Source organism: Papilio xuthus, unplaced genomic scaffold (genome assembly GCF_000836235.2).
Source record: "Papilio xuthus unplaced genomic scaffold, Pxut_1.1 DF824888.1, whole genome shotgun sequence".
NCBI classification, from domain to species: domain Eukaryota; kingdom Metazoa; phylum Arthropoda; class Insecta; order Lepidoptera; family Papilionidae; genus Papilio; species Papilio xuthus.
Window position 1 is genome coordinate 3,880,423 of NW_013533761.1, and position 18,976 is coordinate 3,899,398.

General features: G+C 34.0%; 1 protein-coding gene across 4 annotated transcripts in view; it reads left to right on the plus strand.

Moving 5' to 3' along the window:
• The first annotated feature begins 401 nt into the window (after positions 1-401).
• if (integrin subunit alpha inflated) overlaps positions 402-18,976 on the plus strand; it is a 74,438-nt gene continuing 55,863 nt past the window's right edge. For 2 of the 4 annotated variants that reach the window (XM_013325128.1, XM_013325130.1), the window contains exon 1: positions 402-737. In XM_013325128.1, coding sequence (XP_013180582.1) covers positions 589-737 — 149 coding nt within the window. In that variant the 5' untranslated portion in view covers positions 402-588. The remainder of the gene's footprint in view (positions 738-18,976) is intronic. The other 2 variants (XM_013325129.1, XM_013325131.1) reach the window with 1 other exon arrangement.

Genomic DNA, 18,976 nt, shown 5'->3' on the forward strand with positions numbered 1-18,976 from the left:
GGTTCACACTGCCGAAACAATTGTTAGAGTAAAAAAAAGCGTTGGTAATAAAAATAATTTGATGTTTGAGATTTGGTTGTGTATACTTGAGAGGTGCAATTCGTTTTTATGTTTACACTAAAATTAATCAGCGACTTACGTAATCGACCTTGTTCATACCGAGTAAGGCCCGACAATGTTTACTTCATAAATGGTTACAAATTAATTGAAACACGGTCACCAGATATCACGACCTTACTCAATATCGACAATTTATAATTAATCCTTGGCTGTAACGAGAATTTTATTCGTATTCAGTCATATTCATTTTACTAAGAAAACGCGCGAAAACATAGCGCGTGAAAACTGTTTTCCGATTTTATTTTCTGTTCTATTACCTCATTGGCGGCCTTGCTCCGTTCGCGCCTTCGCGGGCCAGTGTCGAACCGACCGTCGAGAGGAGTACACATATCGTCGGTCGCCAACGCACGACTACGAACTCGTAACAACTCGCCGAACGAATCATGAGGACCAATTGTAAAAATAATATTTAAGTAAATAGTGTTTTTTATCTGTGTTGTGCTGTGACTTCAAAGCTTAGTTTTGACAATGGCCATATTTTTGTGTGTATTTTTATGCGCGTGGACCCTAGCCCTAGGGTTCAATGTGGACATCCCCTCGAATGTGGTGTACAGGGGTAATTACAAGTCCATGTTTGGATTCACGGTCCAGGCTCATGTGGACGGCAACCGAAAAACGTGAGTATAAATGTGTGTCCTAAAAATTCAAATGTTTTTGTGCAAATTTAATTACTATTCTTAGACAGGTCACAAGTTTTTATAATGAAAACGTTACGAGGTTATAAAATACTTAAGTCATTCGTCTTATACGATAGCAACTGTACAAATACAACAGATAATTATCGCATATTTAATTCAAGTAGAGTATTCACATCAGTTCTATCTACTGTCAATTTTATCTGAATAATCGGCAAAATAAAAAAAAGCCTTAAGTTTTTAACTAAGAAAAAACTATGTTAATGTCTCGAATGTTAATGTTAAATATCTCCGAATGTATGTCATTTGTATAGAAAATAAACTTTATAATTATATTAATGCAAAGAAACATTTAGTGTAGCGCGATGAAGCTGACATCATAGATTTATTATAATGTTATTGGCGTACGAGATAAGCAGTCGTCCTAGAAATATCTCTAGGCTATTAAAACGCGAAGAGCATCGTCTTTGAGACTTCATATCGAATATAATATCTTTGTCTGTTAATCTCGCTACTGGAAATCAAATATGTCATCGTTACCAGGAAGACTAGTCCTTATTTTTAGTAAGTTCGTTAGATTATTAAGCATTCTGTGATTGTAGGCCTATTGCTTAATGAGAGTTTTCTTTATTGAACTATAGAACTTGAGCTGTTCTCTTTAAAATATAAATATTGTTACACTGTTAAATTAAATAAACATAATGGTCATATTATGTACGTTATCTTGTGGGCTAAGGTTACCTTCCCCGAATAAATGTGCGTATACTTGCATAAGTACAGTCGCTGACAAAACAATTATCTTAAATAATTAATAATAATGTTATTTTTGCTGGATGGGGAAATTATATAGATATATATAATTTTCTCTTGAGACTTTCTTTTTACATCTTTTTAAAAAACGAGATAAAAATTGTAGCTCTACCATGTCCTAAAAGATTCTGATATCTTTGACCGTTGTAGATGATAGTCAATCAATTCTTTTACCTAATTCTAAGTTATGTACAAAAATGTAATTAGGCTATCATAGTGTTTCATTTAGTCATATATTAATATTTTAGAAAAGGTAGTAAAAATAATCACCTTCATCCAGGCAACTTATCAGAGATTTTATGTGACTGTACTTGCGGATTGAGTGCGTAACTTAAGGTCAATATGCATTTAAAAATACTGGTCAAAGAGATAAAATATTAAGTAAAAAAATATAGATATCGCTTACCACATCGATTAAGTATCGTTATGAATAATTTTGTAGTGACTTATAGTTTATTTGTTAACAAGTTTCCGCGGTGAGCAAACGAGCAAACATTGTACGTACCAAGTCATAGCGTTCTTAAGAATCATTGATGATGTCATCAGTCGCCTACACAACATTATACAACTTGATTTATAAATGATTGGATAAAAGATTTCAAAAAATGACGTGTGGATACCAATCTTCTTGTTAAAAACAACTGAAAAACTGATTTAAGAAGCATTTTATTTTACTTTTTACTATTATTATAAATGCGAATATTTAGATGGATGGATGTTTGTTTGAAGGTATCTCCGGAACGGCTCCATGGATCTCGCTGAAATTAGGCATAGATGTAGAACATTGTCTGGAAGAACACATAGGCTACTTGTTAAGTTTATTTTTATATTCCGCACGGACGGAGTCGCGGCCGACAGCTAGTTAATACATAATTATTCAATTTAGTCATTTTAAGTTATGTTTATAGGACCTTAATGATTTTACAGAGACTTTCTACTCTTAAAATCTTGTAGAGGTAGAGTGAGATACAGAAAAAAGAGAGTCATGCCTGCATAGATCATATTTAATCTTTATAAATTTGTAATATACAAAAAGAGTTCAATGTGTGGTAATGTTCAGTTAGCTCATATTGTGAAGGTAGTCGAGCTGTAACATAACAAGGTATCTTGGCGTTATCTCTGTAGTGACATCATCGTCGTCTTTGCGCGACTTTCAACGCTCCGCTGACTTTTGTGTCGCTGCCAAAATATAACATCAGTATTTATTTATTTACTAGCTCTCGCCTGCGGCTCCGTCCGCGTGGAATTTAAAAACTTAATAAGTAGCTTATGTGTTCTTCCGGACTATGTACTACATGTGTGCCAAATTTCATCAAAATCCGTTAAGCCGTTCTAGAGATACTTTCCAACAAATATCCATCCATCCATCCAAACATTCGCATCAATTATATTAAGTAAAACTATCACATACATTGGGAAATAACAATAACTTTAAAATTGTCGTATTTATACTCGTTGTCTGGACTATGTTTTAATTGTGGATTTTGTATAGTACCAAGTCACGATATTAGTGACACGTGAATGAAATCAAGGGAATCGAGGTCTGATAACCGCGACCAATTAACATTCGTTAATTCAAGATGGTTCGTTTACTTTTGCTCTCTTTGCTTCGGTCAGCGGCGGCCTTTGTTCTTGCTATCGTTTTAATCAAATTCACCAATTCAATATTACGACAACGTGAAAGCCGCCATTAGCGCGTCAATGCTTGCTTTGTGCTGCTATTGGGAGTGTTTGTAACTGAATGTTAAATGATCTTTCATTAGTATTGTGAAATACTGCACTTGTAAATCTTATAGCCGCTTTAGCTGTCTATAAATTTACATTAGTTAGTATTTCAATTGAGTTGAAACATTTAGGTTAGTGTGCATTTTAGCTGTCGCCCGCGACTCCGTCCGCTCGGAATTTAGGAAGAAACTTAATAAGTAGCCTATATGTTCTTCCTTACTATGCTCTACATCTATGCCAAATTTCTGCGAGATCCGTTCAACCGTTCCGGAGATACCTTCAAAGATACATCGATTTAAACATTCGCATTTATAATATTAGTAAGATAATAATCCACGACTGGACATGAAAGTCATTGCATGAAAACTTTGTCCTTGACCAAACCATTTTCCTAAGAATTGGGTATCAACACATGTTTGAACTTAAACAATGACCCTGCATGTTTTACGATCATTGTTAGTGGCAACGCACCCCGTAGCGACGCACCGTCGGGGAACGGGCGAAATTAGTAATTCGGAAGAACCGGAAGCACGGGCGGTATCACATGTGCTGCACATGCGCCCGCGCAACGTCTTTTACAAACTTTTTTATTCCATTTGACTGCACACAGAAATAGCCCCATATCCAATGCGCGGGACATTCTTAATTTATTACGAGTTTTGCTAATAAGATAATGTGCATTTCCGTTAATAATTACTTCCCTTTGTTACTTATAATTGTATACATGCATGCACCACATGATTTAAGAAAGTTTCGGTAACCGGTAATCTTACTAATATTATAAATGCGAATGTTTAGATAGATGGATGAATGGATGTATGTTTGAAGGTATATCCAGAACTCCTCAACGGATCTTGATGAAATCGGGTACAAATATAGAAGACATAGGCTACTGATAAAGTTTTTTTTTAATTCCGCGCGGATGAAGTCGCGTGTGATAGCTATTTTAACTAGAACGGCTTTAATGGTCTTTCAAGAAAAAGTGCAAAATACAATAATTAATTCTTCAAATTAATAATTCAAATGTCAATTTCAATGTTGAATTACTATATTGTTACTTATAATTTAATTATCCACTTTATTTAATGAAAAGTTTTATAATAAAAAACACGAAAAGAAACATCGCTTTAATCAAGAAATAATAGACATACTGTCAATAGTATGTGTCTGCACCTTGCGTCCAAACGTTATCAAATTACATACAAATAAGTGCTGCAGAGCGCAAGTTGGGTCTTCACCCCGCTAATGACAAAGATAAGTAATGACTATGGACATTTACGGCAGCGCTGCGCGATCCATTTTTTATCGCGCTCTGTGGTACACAGGCATGTCTATGCGTGATTTACGAGCTCTTACCAACGACGAAGTTTGCTTTCGTTTGAAGCGATTTGATAGCTATTGATTTTAACTTGTTCAGTTGTTGACAAATGAGTTAAGCTTTAACATAGAAACAAGACATAAAACTAAGAGAAGTTTAATTGCAAAAATGTATCAAGAGTTCTGGTCAGTTTTTTTTCATTTTTGATTAAATTCAAGACGTTTTATATTATTCTGCTTGTAATTAAAAACATCTGACAGATGTGCGTACATGAAGGAAAGAGTGACTTTATTTTCCTTACAACTGTTCTTGTGTGTGTAAATATCATATAGATAATTTTATAAACAAGATAATCAAGTCAAATATGTGTAGTTAACATTTAGCAACAAGGCTTGCGCATATTTCGTTATAATTTGTACTCCTTAACTCTTGAAGTAATTCTTGCAATGCAAGGAAAGCTAAACGCGTACCGTAAGCGGGCTTGTGCCGTTGCGATAACATAGTTATTTTTGTACACAACAACAAAACAGATAAACTGGCATGACATTTAATTTGAATGTAACATCCGTGTAACATGGATTCCCGTTACCATTATTCCTCGAGATAAAATGTCTGAATATTAAGGCTCTATGTTTAAACGTACGCTGCCTATTAACTGCATAAAATTTCTTGAAAGTTATGTTTCGTAAATTCTGTTCATGATGATGAGAAAAATGTAAGAGAACACATAGACTACCAAGACTGTACGAAAACGATTGGCGAATCGTTGCTCGTTTGCCCCCTTCTCCTATAAAAAAAAAAAACATTTTTTTACGTATTTTGAACAACTCTCATTTGTTTAAGTTACCACAGTCTCAGCATTGTTATGTTAAATACTTGATTGACACACAATTAAAATACAAGTTAGGTTGTGCAGACAATAGTCTACTGCGCAGTTCTGTTTACTTACAAGGAATTATAGAGGTGATTGGCCATGTGTGTGTGTATGTTGGTATGCATAAATGTAAGTTTGTAATAACTTCAAAGGAATGCCGGTATATAAATGAGAACGCGTTTATAATAACAGTTGAGTTGAAAGCGCGTTATGTCTTGTGTTATCTCAGTTTGGAGAATATATTGCTAGTGTGACGTCACAATGTGTCCGTGTTACATTTAGGGAAAGTAGTAAGTAAACGACTAAAATTATTTTAGATGTTTTATTGAAAACTTTTAATATTTATTTCTATAATATGATTATCCTTGAAATGTGTTTGAAAGTAATGAGATTGAATGTGGATTGCCTGAAAGGCAGAGGAAGACGAAAAGTATGGATGGTTTGTGTGATAGAGAATATGCGTAAGAAGTTAATGTATGACGGCTGATAGAGATGTATGGAGCAGTAGTACATACTGTGACTGACGTCCTTAGGGATAAGGGGAGGTTGATGATGATATCCTTGGAAATTGTGTTGTGCAAAAATCACAAAAATAAACCAAAATTTATTATAACGATGCATAACCTTGTAAATGAATGCATAACAAGCACAAAACGATTGATTATTGAATTTATCAGGTTTAAGCGACATAAAAATAAATCTTTGTCATGCATACTGTGCATAAATAAAACGTCAGCTGGTTCTCATAGCATGCATTTTAAACTGGAGAGTGTTGTAAAATTATCAGAAAACATTCCTTGCGTCTGCGCAGCGCCGCCGTGACCTCATTACCAGTATGGCGGCCGAGCGACCTCACCAATGTTTACTTACTCATATGAATAGCTAGAAACGATTCACTTCTCAAACTTCTTTGTACGAATGACATTGAGAATGATGCGGTAAGATATTTTGCAACTGTGATACTCGAATTAGACGAAACTTAAATCACAAACAGTACTCAAAACTTTTAGTATTCCTGCGTATTACGTAAACAAAACAAGAGGAAAACCACACATATTATGAATTTCTGATTCGTGTTACGTATATTAAATATAATAGTTAAATAAGAGAAATTAGTATAAAAAATTAAAAGCGAGACCGTTTCCTTTGAGACAATTTAATAGGGGCAAACAAGTACAGTGCGGGCTATAAATAATTGCGAACAATAGCTTTTTGAGTTTCACTGGTATGTGGGCACCGTGGGGACTTATTTGATTGCTACTAACTATTATACAATTTTAATTTACATCTTTCTTGAATAAGTTAATTAAAAATGATGATTTTTTTTTGTAATTTTATGATTGATTCATTTATTTTTTACGTAATTTAGTTGATAGTATTAACTTTTACTGAGCAATTGAAACATGACATTGAACTTGTCGCATCAAATTCGCGCGGACGTTTAATTGCGCGCAACTGCGTGTAATTGCTCTATACATAATTGATGTATGAACGTGTTCATTAAAAGTCTACCATCAGCAGTTACCGTTTTAACTATGAAATACAAGATGAAAATGTAAAAATTTACATATTGGTGATACGTATCGAAAAGAAATTGAAGCGTTGATATCCTAATGGTTAAGGGTACGGATTTTCGATCTTAATGTCAGGGGTTCGAATCCCACCATTTGACTATTGCCGTAAACTATGTCCTATCACAATCTTATAGCTTCTTTGGAATAGTACAAGAAATATTAGTAAATAACCAAAAATCTGCCAATATTTTATAAAAATCTACCAAATTTAATTCTGAAAGATGTGAAACATTGCGCAAGCCTCTCGGAATATTCTTATTATCGGAGCTGTGGCGTTACGCAGTCATTATATAGCTTGTTACCGACTCTACAATTTAATTGACAGGACCTTAATTATTTAATTAGTTACATGTTTTAGATATATTTTAAACAGATGTTAAGCTTAATGAAATCAAATGAACACAATTATATAATTTTAAATTAATTGTATTGTTTTAACATTGTTAAATTCTAAGTCAATTGCAAGTTTTGAGCTAATATTAAGCCTGTGGTTTTCTTCATGTTTATGCGTAAATGGAGGCAATAACTTCTTAAAGGGAAAAAATGACTCATGTAAATTGCGGTCAATGTCGTAATTAAAGGGATATATCCTCAGAAATTACAATGATCTGTAAATATAGCTTGAATCTGTGACTCCGCGCATGCGAGCCCGCCTTGACCCAAATGCACAACGCAAGTTCGGCTTCGACGAAATCATACCCACGTTAAAATGACATATTTCTATAAGAATGAATTTATTATACATCCTTATTTCTATAATTACATATAGTCTTAAATCTATGATATAAAATAAAATATTAAAAAAAAAACGAATAAATCACTAAAATATGTTATTAAAAGGAGTCCCTTTAGGCAAGGTCCCGATGATACTGGCAGCGTTCCCCCTTTGGATAGCTAAACTAAAAGAATTGTAATTACACCTAGGTAGATAAAGTAACATTTGATTGACATCCCTAGTAGAATCGTAATAATATATAGAAATAAATTAGTGACTAAAGTTTTGACTAACTTTCATATTTTTTTTACTTTTATGCTAAACAAATTCGAAATACACCACTGAATATGGCTTTGTCTTTTTTCGCTTGCAATAAAAATAACTCTGAAAAAAATCTCAATTTGAAACATTGAATTAAAATTTTAGTGTTTAATTTTTTTTTAATAATTTTATCGCGATTTACACAACCCTAGTACACGGAAGTTGTATGAACCGTGTTAACATGCTTCTGTTAATTGCTATTTATAATCAGTATATTGAGTTATTGCAGTTTTTTCACCGGTTTTATTGGCAAATGTCAGTGGAGCGGGACCCCTTGCCTCTCTCTTGTTGAATGACACCACTCATATTAACTTGATAACTCAATAGCAGCTCCATTATGCCCTAATTATTATTTTTTATGCTTTCACTTGAAAAAAGGTTCATGGTTTTAAGCGACTTTCAAAAACAGGAGGTTAGGTCAGCGATTTCAGGTGGCCGCTCGTTCGTTTGCCATCTTTTGATTTAAAAAAATATATATTACTAATTTCTTTAAACTAAAGGCTAATGTTACTGTACTTTTTCCTATAAAGTATTAACATACTAGAGCTTATTTTCAATGGTAATTTTTTGTTTTGTAAACTTGTATATAAGTATATCATGGATGAGAAGAGATGTGTCGCGGGCGCGAGCGTACCGTCAGTGGTCCAAGGTCCCAGCCTCCGCGCCGTCAATTTATAAATATAAAACTGTATTACGCAATCCCTCGCATTTATCTCATTCAAATTAATTTCCACAAGACAGATACAACTTATTGTGTATTTTGTTCTTTCGAATTGTTTATTAAAGTAAGTTTAACACTCTTTGAAAATACCTACCAATCAGATTTACTCATTACTGATCCTACTTATAATTTGTGCCAGCTTTTTTTTTAAATTATTTAAAAGTAAAGTTATAAATAATTTTCTACGTAACTGTACTTTATTTACGTTAACTGTGTCAACTGTAGAAATATTAAACAACAAAAATAACGGAAAGATAATATTTAGATGTGTGTGACACAGTCGGTGAGTCAAGGTGATGCAGGTGACCGGTGGTGAGTGGTGACTAAGTCATGGTGCATCATACGTCGTGGACCGCAATCACGATTCGATACGTTTACACTTGTGTGCGTCACTGTACATACACTGCTGTGTGAAGTGCTTATTATTTTTGAATTATTAATACAACTTAAGTTCGATAATATATATTTGGTATGAATATTTAAGAAAATGCAACAAAAATACAGGTTTAAAAAAAGATGAGTGGTCATTATTTAAGATAGGACGAAATGGTTGTTATTTATTTATTTGTGAATAATAAAAGAGATAATGATCACTATCCTTAAACGACGTGATTACATCTCAAACATGACTGGAATCAGTTACCATCAGATGACCTTTGCCTGCGTTTGTCAATCAAATTAAAAAAAAATCTAAATGTCAATCACATGTTGAACAAATACCATAGACCAAAAACGATAACGTCAGCTTAACAAGTCATCGTGATATCCGATACTTTACAATGAAAAAAAGGTGTCCAATGCAGTAGTGTCCGGTCATAGCCGCCAGGTGGCGCCCGACGGCCACCATCAGTATGCGCGCGTGCGCCGCGGATGCGACGCGTCAACGGAAACTGTCATAAATTGATGTTTAATCGTCATTTAAACAAAATCAAATCTACGCAACCAACGAGCACATTACGCACTATATTCCACTGATATGATAATAGAACGATTTAAATACAATTAGAAGTTACTTTAACGAGTTTTTAAATGACTATTCTTAGTACTGTAATCTAGAAAATCTAACACGTAATTCGTAACCAATTTCGTTAACGGACAATTATAATCATGTGGTTAGTAAGTTATGTCTGCATAGGAAACAGATGAACGATTGAACCTGATGATTTTTTAATAACTTCATGGAGAATGTAATAACCATGACTTTGATATGCGTTAGGCTTTAAGCAAATGCTGTAACAATTATAAGCGACTAAACATTTACTGGGCGATCGATGCATCCAAATTTAAAATATAATTTATCTTACCACATAACTCATTTTTTAAGGACATCACAAAGTTTTAAAAGCTAATAACAATTTGATTGTATGGCTTCATATTTATAATTTAACAATTTACTTTATCGCTTCACAGATTATAAAGTAATTTCGCCTTTGACCGTCTAATCAATAAGTAAAGAAAACAAATATATTATATTAATTATGTACACAGTTTATTATTTAATTAAATATAAATAGCAGAAAATAGGTCATTATATAATCCATGATCGCTTCGTAACCTTTTAACGAATAAGTATAAGAAAATGTCAATCGCTTATCGAAAATTGAGCCCAAAATTTTTAATCATAGCCTCTTATATGTAGATAAAAACATAGTTAGTTATTTTATTTCAATCAAGTAGATTGGTAGAGCCTGCCGACAATATTATGTTTATTATCGTTATCCTCCCTAGTAAATTTATAAGAAAAATTTATGATTATATCTTGTATTCGGGTACACCTGGAATAATTTAAAAAAGCGAGGGTTGCACGCTGCATTTGATATCGGTATCAATGTCCCAACGTCACGCTACTATGGTGGGGTTTTCCTTCGATGAATCACTAGTCAGAATAAGTATAAAATTACAGTTCTAAACAATATTACCAACAAAAACCGCAATGAACAGTTGTCATTATTTAATCTATCGCGTTTTTATTAATAATAATAATTTATTTATTTCATATAACATTAGGTACTAGAAGTATGTAGGTTTAAGACGAAATAAGTAACATAATTATGATTGTACTAGCTATCGCCCGCGGCTCCGTCCGCGCGGATTTAATAAATATTAAGTACCCTATGTGCTCTTCCAGACTATGTTTTACATCTATACCAAATTTCAGCGAGATCCATTGAGCCGTTCTGGAGATATCTTCAAACAAACATTCATCCATATAAACATTCGCATTTATAATATTAGTAAGATTTCTGTGTAATAAAATGCATACGTGATCCCTTGCCTGTTTGTTTTCTAGAAAACCTATTTGAATCATTATGACGTTAATATTGTCCCCTTTGGTTTTGTGGAAATAATTCGTAATTATATTATTCATCAATGCTGATTTCATGTTATTTCATTTTTAAATATTGCTTCTTACAATGAACATTACGTTACTTGAAGTCATTACAAATATCTGTTTCATTAATCGTTTTATTAACAGGAACGCTAACGTTAAGTCTTTAACGATCTAATTAATTTTAATAAAAATAAATCGAGCAGATGGTTAACAACAGACAATGTGATTAACAAATAGATTTAAGCTACCCCTTGCAGCATTTATTTATAACAAAGTCTGTGTATAATAAGGTTTTATGTTCTTTTACTTGTCAAAAGTGAATTAAAAGTCGTAGCGATCGTTCATTGATTTGGTCAATTAAGGCTTTAGGTAAGGAGTGCGGACCGGTTGTACGGCCATATGGCGGAGTGCGCGGGCGCGGTCCGCGTGACGTCACAGCCCATTCAATGTCACAAGGCTAGCCATAAAGTCGTATTTTAAATCAGGAATAAAATAAATAGCGGATTTTAATGACAATGAAATGCTAACAATTTCATCATTAACGTAATTTAATTAAATAAATTATCTTTTTTCGTCACAAATAAATAGAATGGAAAGAATATATACATTTTTATATATTTATTTTAAGACCGAATATTTTACAGATATGTATGTAATATGAAAAAAAATATTATCCAGATTCAAGTTAAAAACACGGTCCCTCTACTGTCAACCTGCGCCCGCGCAGCGATTTATCAATAAGCGAATGCCTTCATTAACTTGACCGATCAAAAATTCTAGACATTTCAGATATTTTCAATCAAGACTTTAAAGTCAACTAAAATCGAGGTTACGATACTTTCTAACCTTGATATGATCATAAAAGAAGATATATTTTGGATAAGATCATGCGTTTTATCGCAAAAATTTCCTTTTACATTAAAAGGATAAAAATCGAAGTTATCGCCATTTTGTAAGTCATACAGAAATTATTTCTACATCTAGTACTTGTACGTGTCTATGTGTAATTTAGTCACATTCAGTCTTGTCGCGTCTCAATTTACAGTTACAACTAAATTTGCAAGGCCTATTGAATATCGCGAGGCTTTTACTAAAGCAACATTCTTCCGGTCGAATGACGCGCATGCTTATATTAAACATGACTATAAATCGACGAACAATTGTTCTACAATGAATTTAAATAATACATGATGTTAAAAAAAAACACTGTAACAGAAAAATAATATTCTTAAACAAAATACATTAAAAAGTAACAAAAATCTCCTGTTTCAAACTCCTTTGTGTCAAAAAAAGTCTGCTAATAACCTCCTTCTTTTTGAAGTCACCAAAAAATTTACTTTGTTAAATACAAAAGTAATTACTAATCTTAGTACCAAGTTACTAAATTGTACAATCACTGTAATGTTTTTCCTACAAATTAGTATTCATTACTCATCTATTTTAGTGTAAATAGTAACGTAAACGAGTTTAAAAATACACTTCGTATTGCAAAATACTGCGTTTAGTTGTTTCGACCCACGTTCAGCGTGCGTGACATAACACCAGATGGCGCTGTAGGCTGTAACCAAAGTTCTGCAAACACCTCCACACAGGCCAACCACCTGCCTGCATATATTATAATAATAATATACAATATGCCTCCACACATTCCAAAATATACTACTTATAACAATTTAACATCCTGTAGTAAAATATTTTCATGGTGCCCGAATCAGTTTACGAAACAGAGCTTATGTGTATAGCAGGCCTTTCTTCTTATTAGGTATTAGCTGTCGCCCGCGACTGCTTTCACGCGGAATTAAAAAAAACTTTATTAGTAGCCTATGTGTTCTTCTATGCTCTACATCTGTGTCAAATTTCCTCGAGATCCGTTCAGCCGTTTTGGAGATATCTTCAAACAAACATCACTTCATCCAAACACTCTCATTTATAATATTAGTAAGATTAGTTTTTGTTAGAATCGATCTCACATTCGTCTTAATAATTCGGAAGCCATATTTGACCCTTACACAGCTGTTAAGTTGTATATTAACATGTTATGACGTCATGTGCAAGATTAAAATGGGGTGGATATCTATCAAGTGCATTGTACCGTGGTTCCCGATTATAATCCCCGCTTTATGAACGCAGGCGCGTGCCGCATCGCCGCTCCTGCCTGCTCTTTCGTATTAATGGAAAATTCATTTAGATGCTTTGACAGCTTAGTGGTATTGGACTTGCCACCGATTGTTTGAAGGTTAACTAACCACAGATAAAAAAATATTAAAAATTCTATAATCGCGTTTAGTCTGTGGTTAGCTTTTTAGTAGACTTTTGCAACTGAATAACTTGTCTAATCCTTGCATCAAAGTATCTTTATTGTGCTTGTTTTACGTTTTTCTTTGTAATATTACTTACATTTTATATCCATGTTGTAAAATGGAATAAACAGAAATACACCATTTTATTATAGCAATAAATATAGCTAGGATAATTACGAGAAAATAATGGTTATTTTATTACAATCGGTAGGAAGTGAACAGTTTTAGCGCATGTACGCTACTGGTGGTCCGAAGAGCTGCGCGTACGTCGACACACTAGCACCAAAGTTATGGCCGCTGTCAACCATCGCTAGACCATTGCCTAATGTCACATGTGTCTTAAACTTATTAATATTATAAATGTGAAAGTTAAGATGGATGGATAGATGTTTGTTTGAAGGTAACTCCAAAACGGCGTACGGATCTTGTTGAAATTTGGCGTAGATGTAGAACACAGTGTGGAAGAAAGCATATGCTACAAATTAAGTTTTTTTTTTTAATTTCGCTCGGACGGTGTCGCGGGAGATAGCTAGTAAAATATAAGTACGTTTCTTTATTCATTCTATTACCCAATTATCTGCTAAAAACTTAAGAAAACTCCGTTGTTATTTCAATTTTTTCAAAGCAAAATTGACTCAAAAGTATGTATGTACGTTTTTCTTTTTTTTTATGTCAAAAGGAGGCAAACGAGCGAGCGGCCACCTGAAATCGCTGAAATAGCGAAGTGACTGCTGCCCATAGACATACGCAATTGTATATGCGTTACTTTCTTATTTGTGGAACTATGATATTCAGCAACACGACTACTACCTGTAACAATCTACAATGATGTAATCATTAAACATATAACTATAATAATTAAACGTAATCAACCTAAACAGTAATATTATTTGTATAAATGTTTTTAAATAAATACAGTTATCGAAAATCTAATTATTCGATAATTTACTTAATCATCAAACTTACCAATAACTTAATCTATGTTTAACTTGCATAACATTAAACAAAATGTCGTAAGTAATTTGAACTAATTTGACAATTCTAACATCAAAACACGTTCAACGTCATAGTGTGACGTCATTCAAAGTGTTTACGTTAGCACAATAACGTGTAAACAGTGGTTTAAAGTCTTGATAACGTATTTGTTCTAAAATAGTCGACTGTGGTGAGGTGAGCCAGAGCTGTTCGTACTCTATTTATATGGATTGCATCAACTGTTCCTGTCCAGACATTGCTGTCTCATAAACAAACATACTAATGTTATAAAACATGACATTGCTCGAAAATATTGACAAACATATTGTCTGCACGTATTTAATAAAATCTTACTAATATAAATGCATATATAAATGCATGGGAGCGTTGTTGGCTCAGTGGTCAAGCACTAGACTTGCAATCTGCAGGTCCTGGGTTCGAATCCCGCCATGTGCCAATGTTTTTTTCGATTTTCGATTTACATATGTACATTTATCCGACGTTCTTACGGTAAAGGAAAACATCGTGATGCAACCTGCACGTACCTGAGAGGAAATTCAAACATATGTGAAGTCAACCAGACCGCACTTGGCCAGCGTGGTTGACAATGGCATAATCACCCTGAACTTAGGGTAGGCTCCGAGTCCCTCGATGGGGACGTATAGTGAGCTGATGATGATGATGAATATAAATGCAAATATTTAGATGTATGGATGGTTTGTTATACAATATCCAGAATGCCGGCATGAATCTACCTGAAATTTGGTATATCTGTAAAACATAGCCTGGAATAACATATAGGCAATTAGGTTTATTTAAATCCGCACGAACGAAGTTGGGGGCGACGGCTAGTGTTTATATAAATCTTAACAACTACAGGAATATAGCTCTAGTTACCTTCGATAAAATTAGATAGTGTGTTTTCATTTATTTGCGTTGGAAGCTGCAGACCATTTTAAAATTCTATTTACTCATGTATGAGTAAGCAGGTGCCGTTTTACCAGATAATAAGTACGAGACGGCAGATGCTTTTAATTTACTAGTGAAGAAATTTTTGCATGTTCTTGCTATATTAAATTGCACACCACTTAAATACATTTGACATTAATTTTAAAGAAATGCAAATACAGCGTGATGCAAAATTGTCTTCAAAGCAAAATGGTGTATTTTGCACATATTTGAATTTCGAACTGATCTGTTTTCTATTTCTACGAGTTCTGTTTACGTGCATTTATCACCTTTCACTTTTAGCGCCTATTTACTGCACTGTTTGATTTAGTTATTTACATCTTTTTTTACATCACAAAATTATAACAACACTGAAATGAAAGTTGGACGAGGAAAAAAATTAGATTTGAAAAATTCAAACTATTTTTATGCAAAACGTTATATGCGAATCTAAAAAAGGCCAAATTATTTTTAAAGTACTAATAAGTAATGCTATTATTAAAAACAATTATTACTAATTTCGCATATGTTTTAAAACATCTCTGGTGGTCTTTATGAAGTGCAAACGTTTACATTTAAGATTTAACGTCTCGACCATGTGGCTGAGTTCGCAGTTTTTTTGCATGACTCGTCTCTGGTACATATTGTGAAGTTTCACATGTGCTAATATTTGTGAGAGTGCAAGAGCCACGTATGACTAACATGACTCGTCTTTTACATCAACTCGTAAGATGTAGATCGTCATCTTTTCATCGTAAATACTAAGCGATTATATTTATAAATAACGTATCACTTTTTTGTTAAAAAAATTAGTATTACTTTTAAAGAATTATAGAACATTAATCTTGTGTCAACACATAGTTCCTACCGGTAATAACAATTGCAACAGTAAGCTATTGCTGTCTGGTTTTTGGCTTTGAAAGAAAAAAAGATTCAAGAAAATGTTACCATACGGTGACAGAACATGTCACTTAAACGATAACTCAACTTGATAGTCGACCAAAATTAAACTTTTCAACTCGCCACATGTATGTTATTAGATAAATCTCACTTGAGACTGCGATGAACGGCCAGTCCGTAAACGACGTGATAATTTGTGTTATTATACGTTTAAAAGTTTTATCTAATTCATTACACGTTACCAAAAATAAAAGTAAGCGCGATGTGGACATAAATATTCAGTTTCCACTCAGACGTTATCTAATAATAAAGTGTAAACGCGAGGCGCACTTCCTCCCGCCTTCGCCGCTGCTGCTGTCGGCTTCCCGACTTAAATATACCATCGCAGTCGACATCGACTCTTGATTTGTTTGTAGCTCTTTATAAAACCGATCTGGCAACACTGCGTCCTACCAAATAAATGTCAAAACTCTTGTAAATAAAAAAAAAATTGCATCAACAAAATTATGGTGCAATAATTGCGCAGCTTAAAAATTTAAACGATGGCCGATATCCAGGCTAAACTCAATCGTGAAGAACAATGATGGATAACTTCATAACAATGATGTGAGGTGCGGTGTAGGCGGGGGAGAGCACGGAAGGGGAGGGGAGCGGCGCGTGCGGCAGCAGGCCAAGACAGGTGTCGACTGATTTAATTAAAAACTACAGAAATACCGCTCGCCTCTACCGGCCGCGATGAACTTCCCTTCCTGTCAGTGGTAGGGTTGCCATAAACGATAATTACGGATATCAGTAACATTTACAAATTTTATTTAAACTAGTATTTACTATCTAAAGTTAATCGGAAAAGTAAACTCAGTTTTTACGTTAAATTAATTTTAATTTATATCGAAGAGGATTGGGTTCATGAAATGACAGTGATTTATGGGAATATTGTTGAATTTCGCTATACAAAAATGTCCTATTATGTCCTTCTCTACAATGTATATGGTCACACTAGCAAGATTTCCGAGTTAAAAATACATTATTAACTTTTCAACTGTGGGGCACGTGTGTCCCCCCCCACCTTCATTTTAGTCGTGCATTTTGATGATTTGTTTTCCGTTCCTGTTCGCGTCTGCTTTTAATCAGCTAATAGTATATTGTTGATAAACGATGCATTTCTTTATTATTTATAACAGCTGTGTTTAATTTCACGTTAGTTAAATGCGTTTGTAATTGTTAGGTAGACTCCCACATGTTTATATGTAGTTACTAAATTAAATCAAGTTAAAACTTAAATCATAATAAGTTGTTCTAAGCACACATTGAATCATTTCAGTAGCCTCTACATACAAATTATAGTATCTGTAAGGAAGAAAATCAGACACTGCGCCGGTGTATCAAATTGCAGCAAATTGGAAGTCTGTAGCTAGAGATAGACCGAGGTGGAAAAAGTTGCTGAACCAAGCCAAGGCCCACAAAGGGCTGTAGAACTAGAAGAAGAAGATGTGCCGGTGTATCGGGGCAACACTAGCCTTAAATTATCAACGTTTATGTCCCCTCACTATTCATTCTGGCACTTGACTTGGTAACGAAAGCGCGCCATTCACGGCAAAATATTTTAACTAATAATGTCTAAAACTACATATAAATTTTAAACTATCATTTAGTACGTTTCACACCAGCTCACAGGACTTAATTCCTTCCTCGCATAGATACGTAATTGTTTCTTTTTAAACATCATCATCATCATCTTCATCAGCTCACTATACGTCCCCATCGAGGGGCTCGGAGCATACCCTAAGTAGAGGTAAGTTAAGTTTTTAAACATAATCAATGATATTGAAACAGGTGTATGCATATTGATATAACACGAGATATATCAAATACACAACTCAGTTGTTAATTAGTATTATTATAGTCTTTAATAAGGTGTCGTTACCAGATGATAAAAGCTTGCAGTAAAAGTTCCTTTAATTTTTATTTTAAAGATAAAAAAACTGCAATTTTCAACTAAAAACTATCAAGTAATATCTATGTGGGCATATGAGGATCTTAGGTGCCCTTGGTATATCGAAGTGGTATACATTTTTCGATTCTTCACATGCAGGGAAGCAGCTGCCCCCTGCCTCTCCTTGGTGACTCCTATTGTTTTTAACAGACTTTACACATATTACCAATATGTATCGTGCTTTTTTTTTATAAGAGAAGGGGACAAACGAGCGGCGGGAACACTGATGTGATCAACGACACCCATGGACATCTGCAACACCAGAGGAACTGTAGATGCGTTGCTGGCCTTTAAGGAAATGGTATGCTCGCTTCTTGAAGGTCCCTAAGTCGTATTGGTTTGGAAATACCGCCGAGGACAGACCGTTCCACAGCGCGACTGTGCGAGACAAGAAATTGCGCGAGAATCGCTTGTTGAATTGGTATTTTATCACCTCTATACAAGATTTATTGATATCTCAGTTTTCTCATAGCGAATAAAAGGGATAGCAATATTTTTCTATAGACTTTGTCTATGCTGCTATGTATTTAATATAATCGATTGCTTAAAGCACTCCTTTAAAATATACTTGACTTATTATGGGAGGTAATATTAGAAGTTTTTATGGCGTTAATATGCGTGAAATTAAGAAGTGTATCTTAGTACACTGAAATACGAAAGGGCGTTTGACGCGGGTGGTCGTGACGTCACGCTGCCAGCAGCTACAACAAACAAG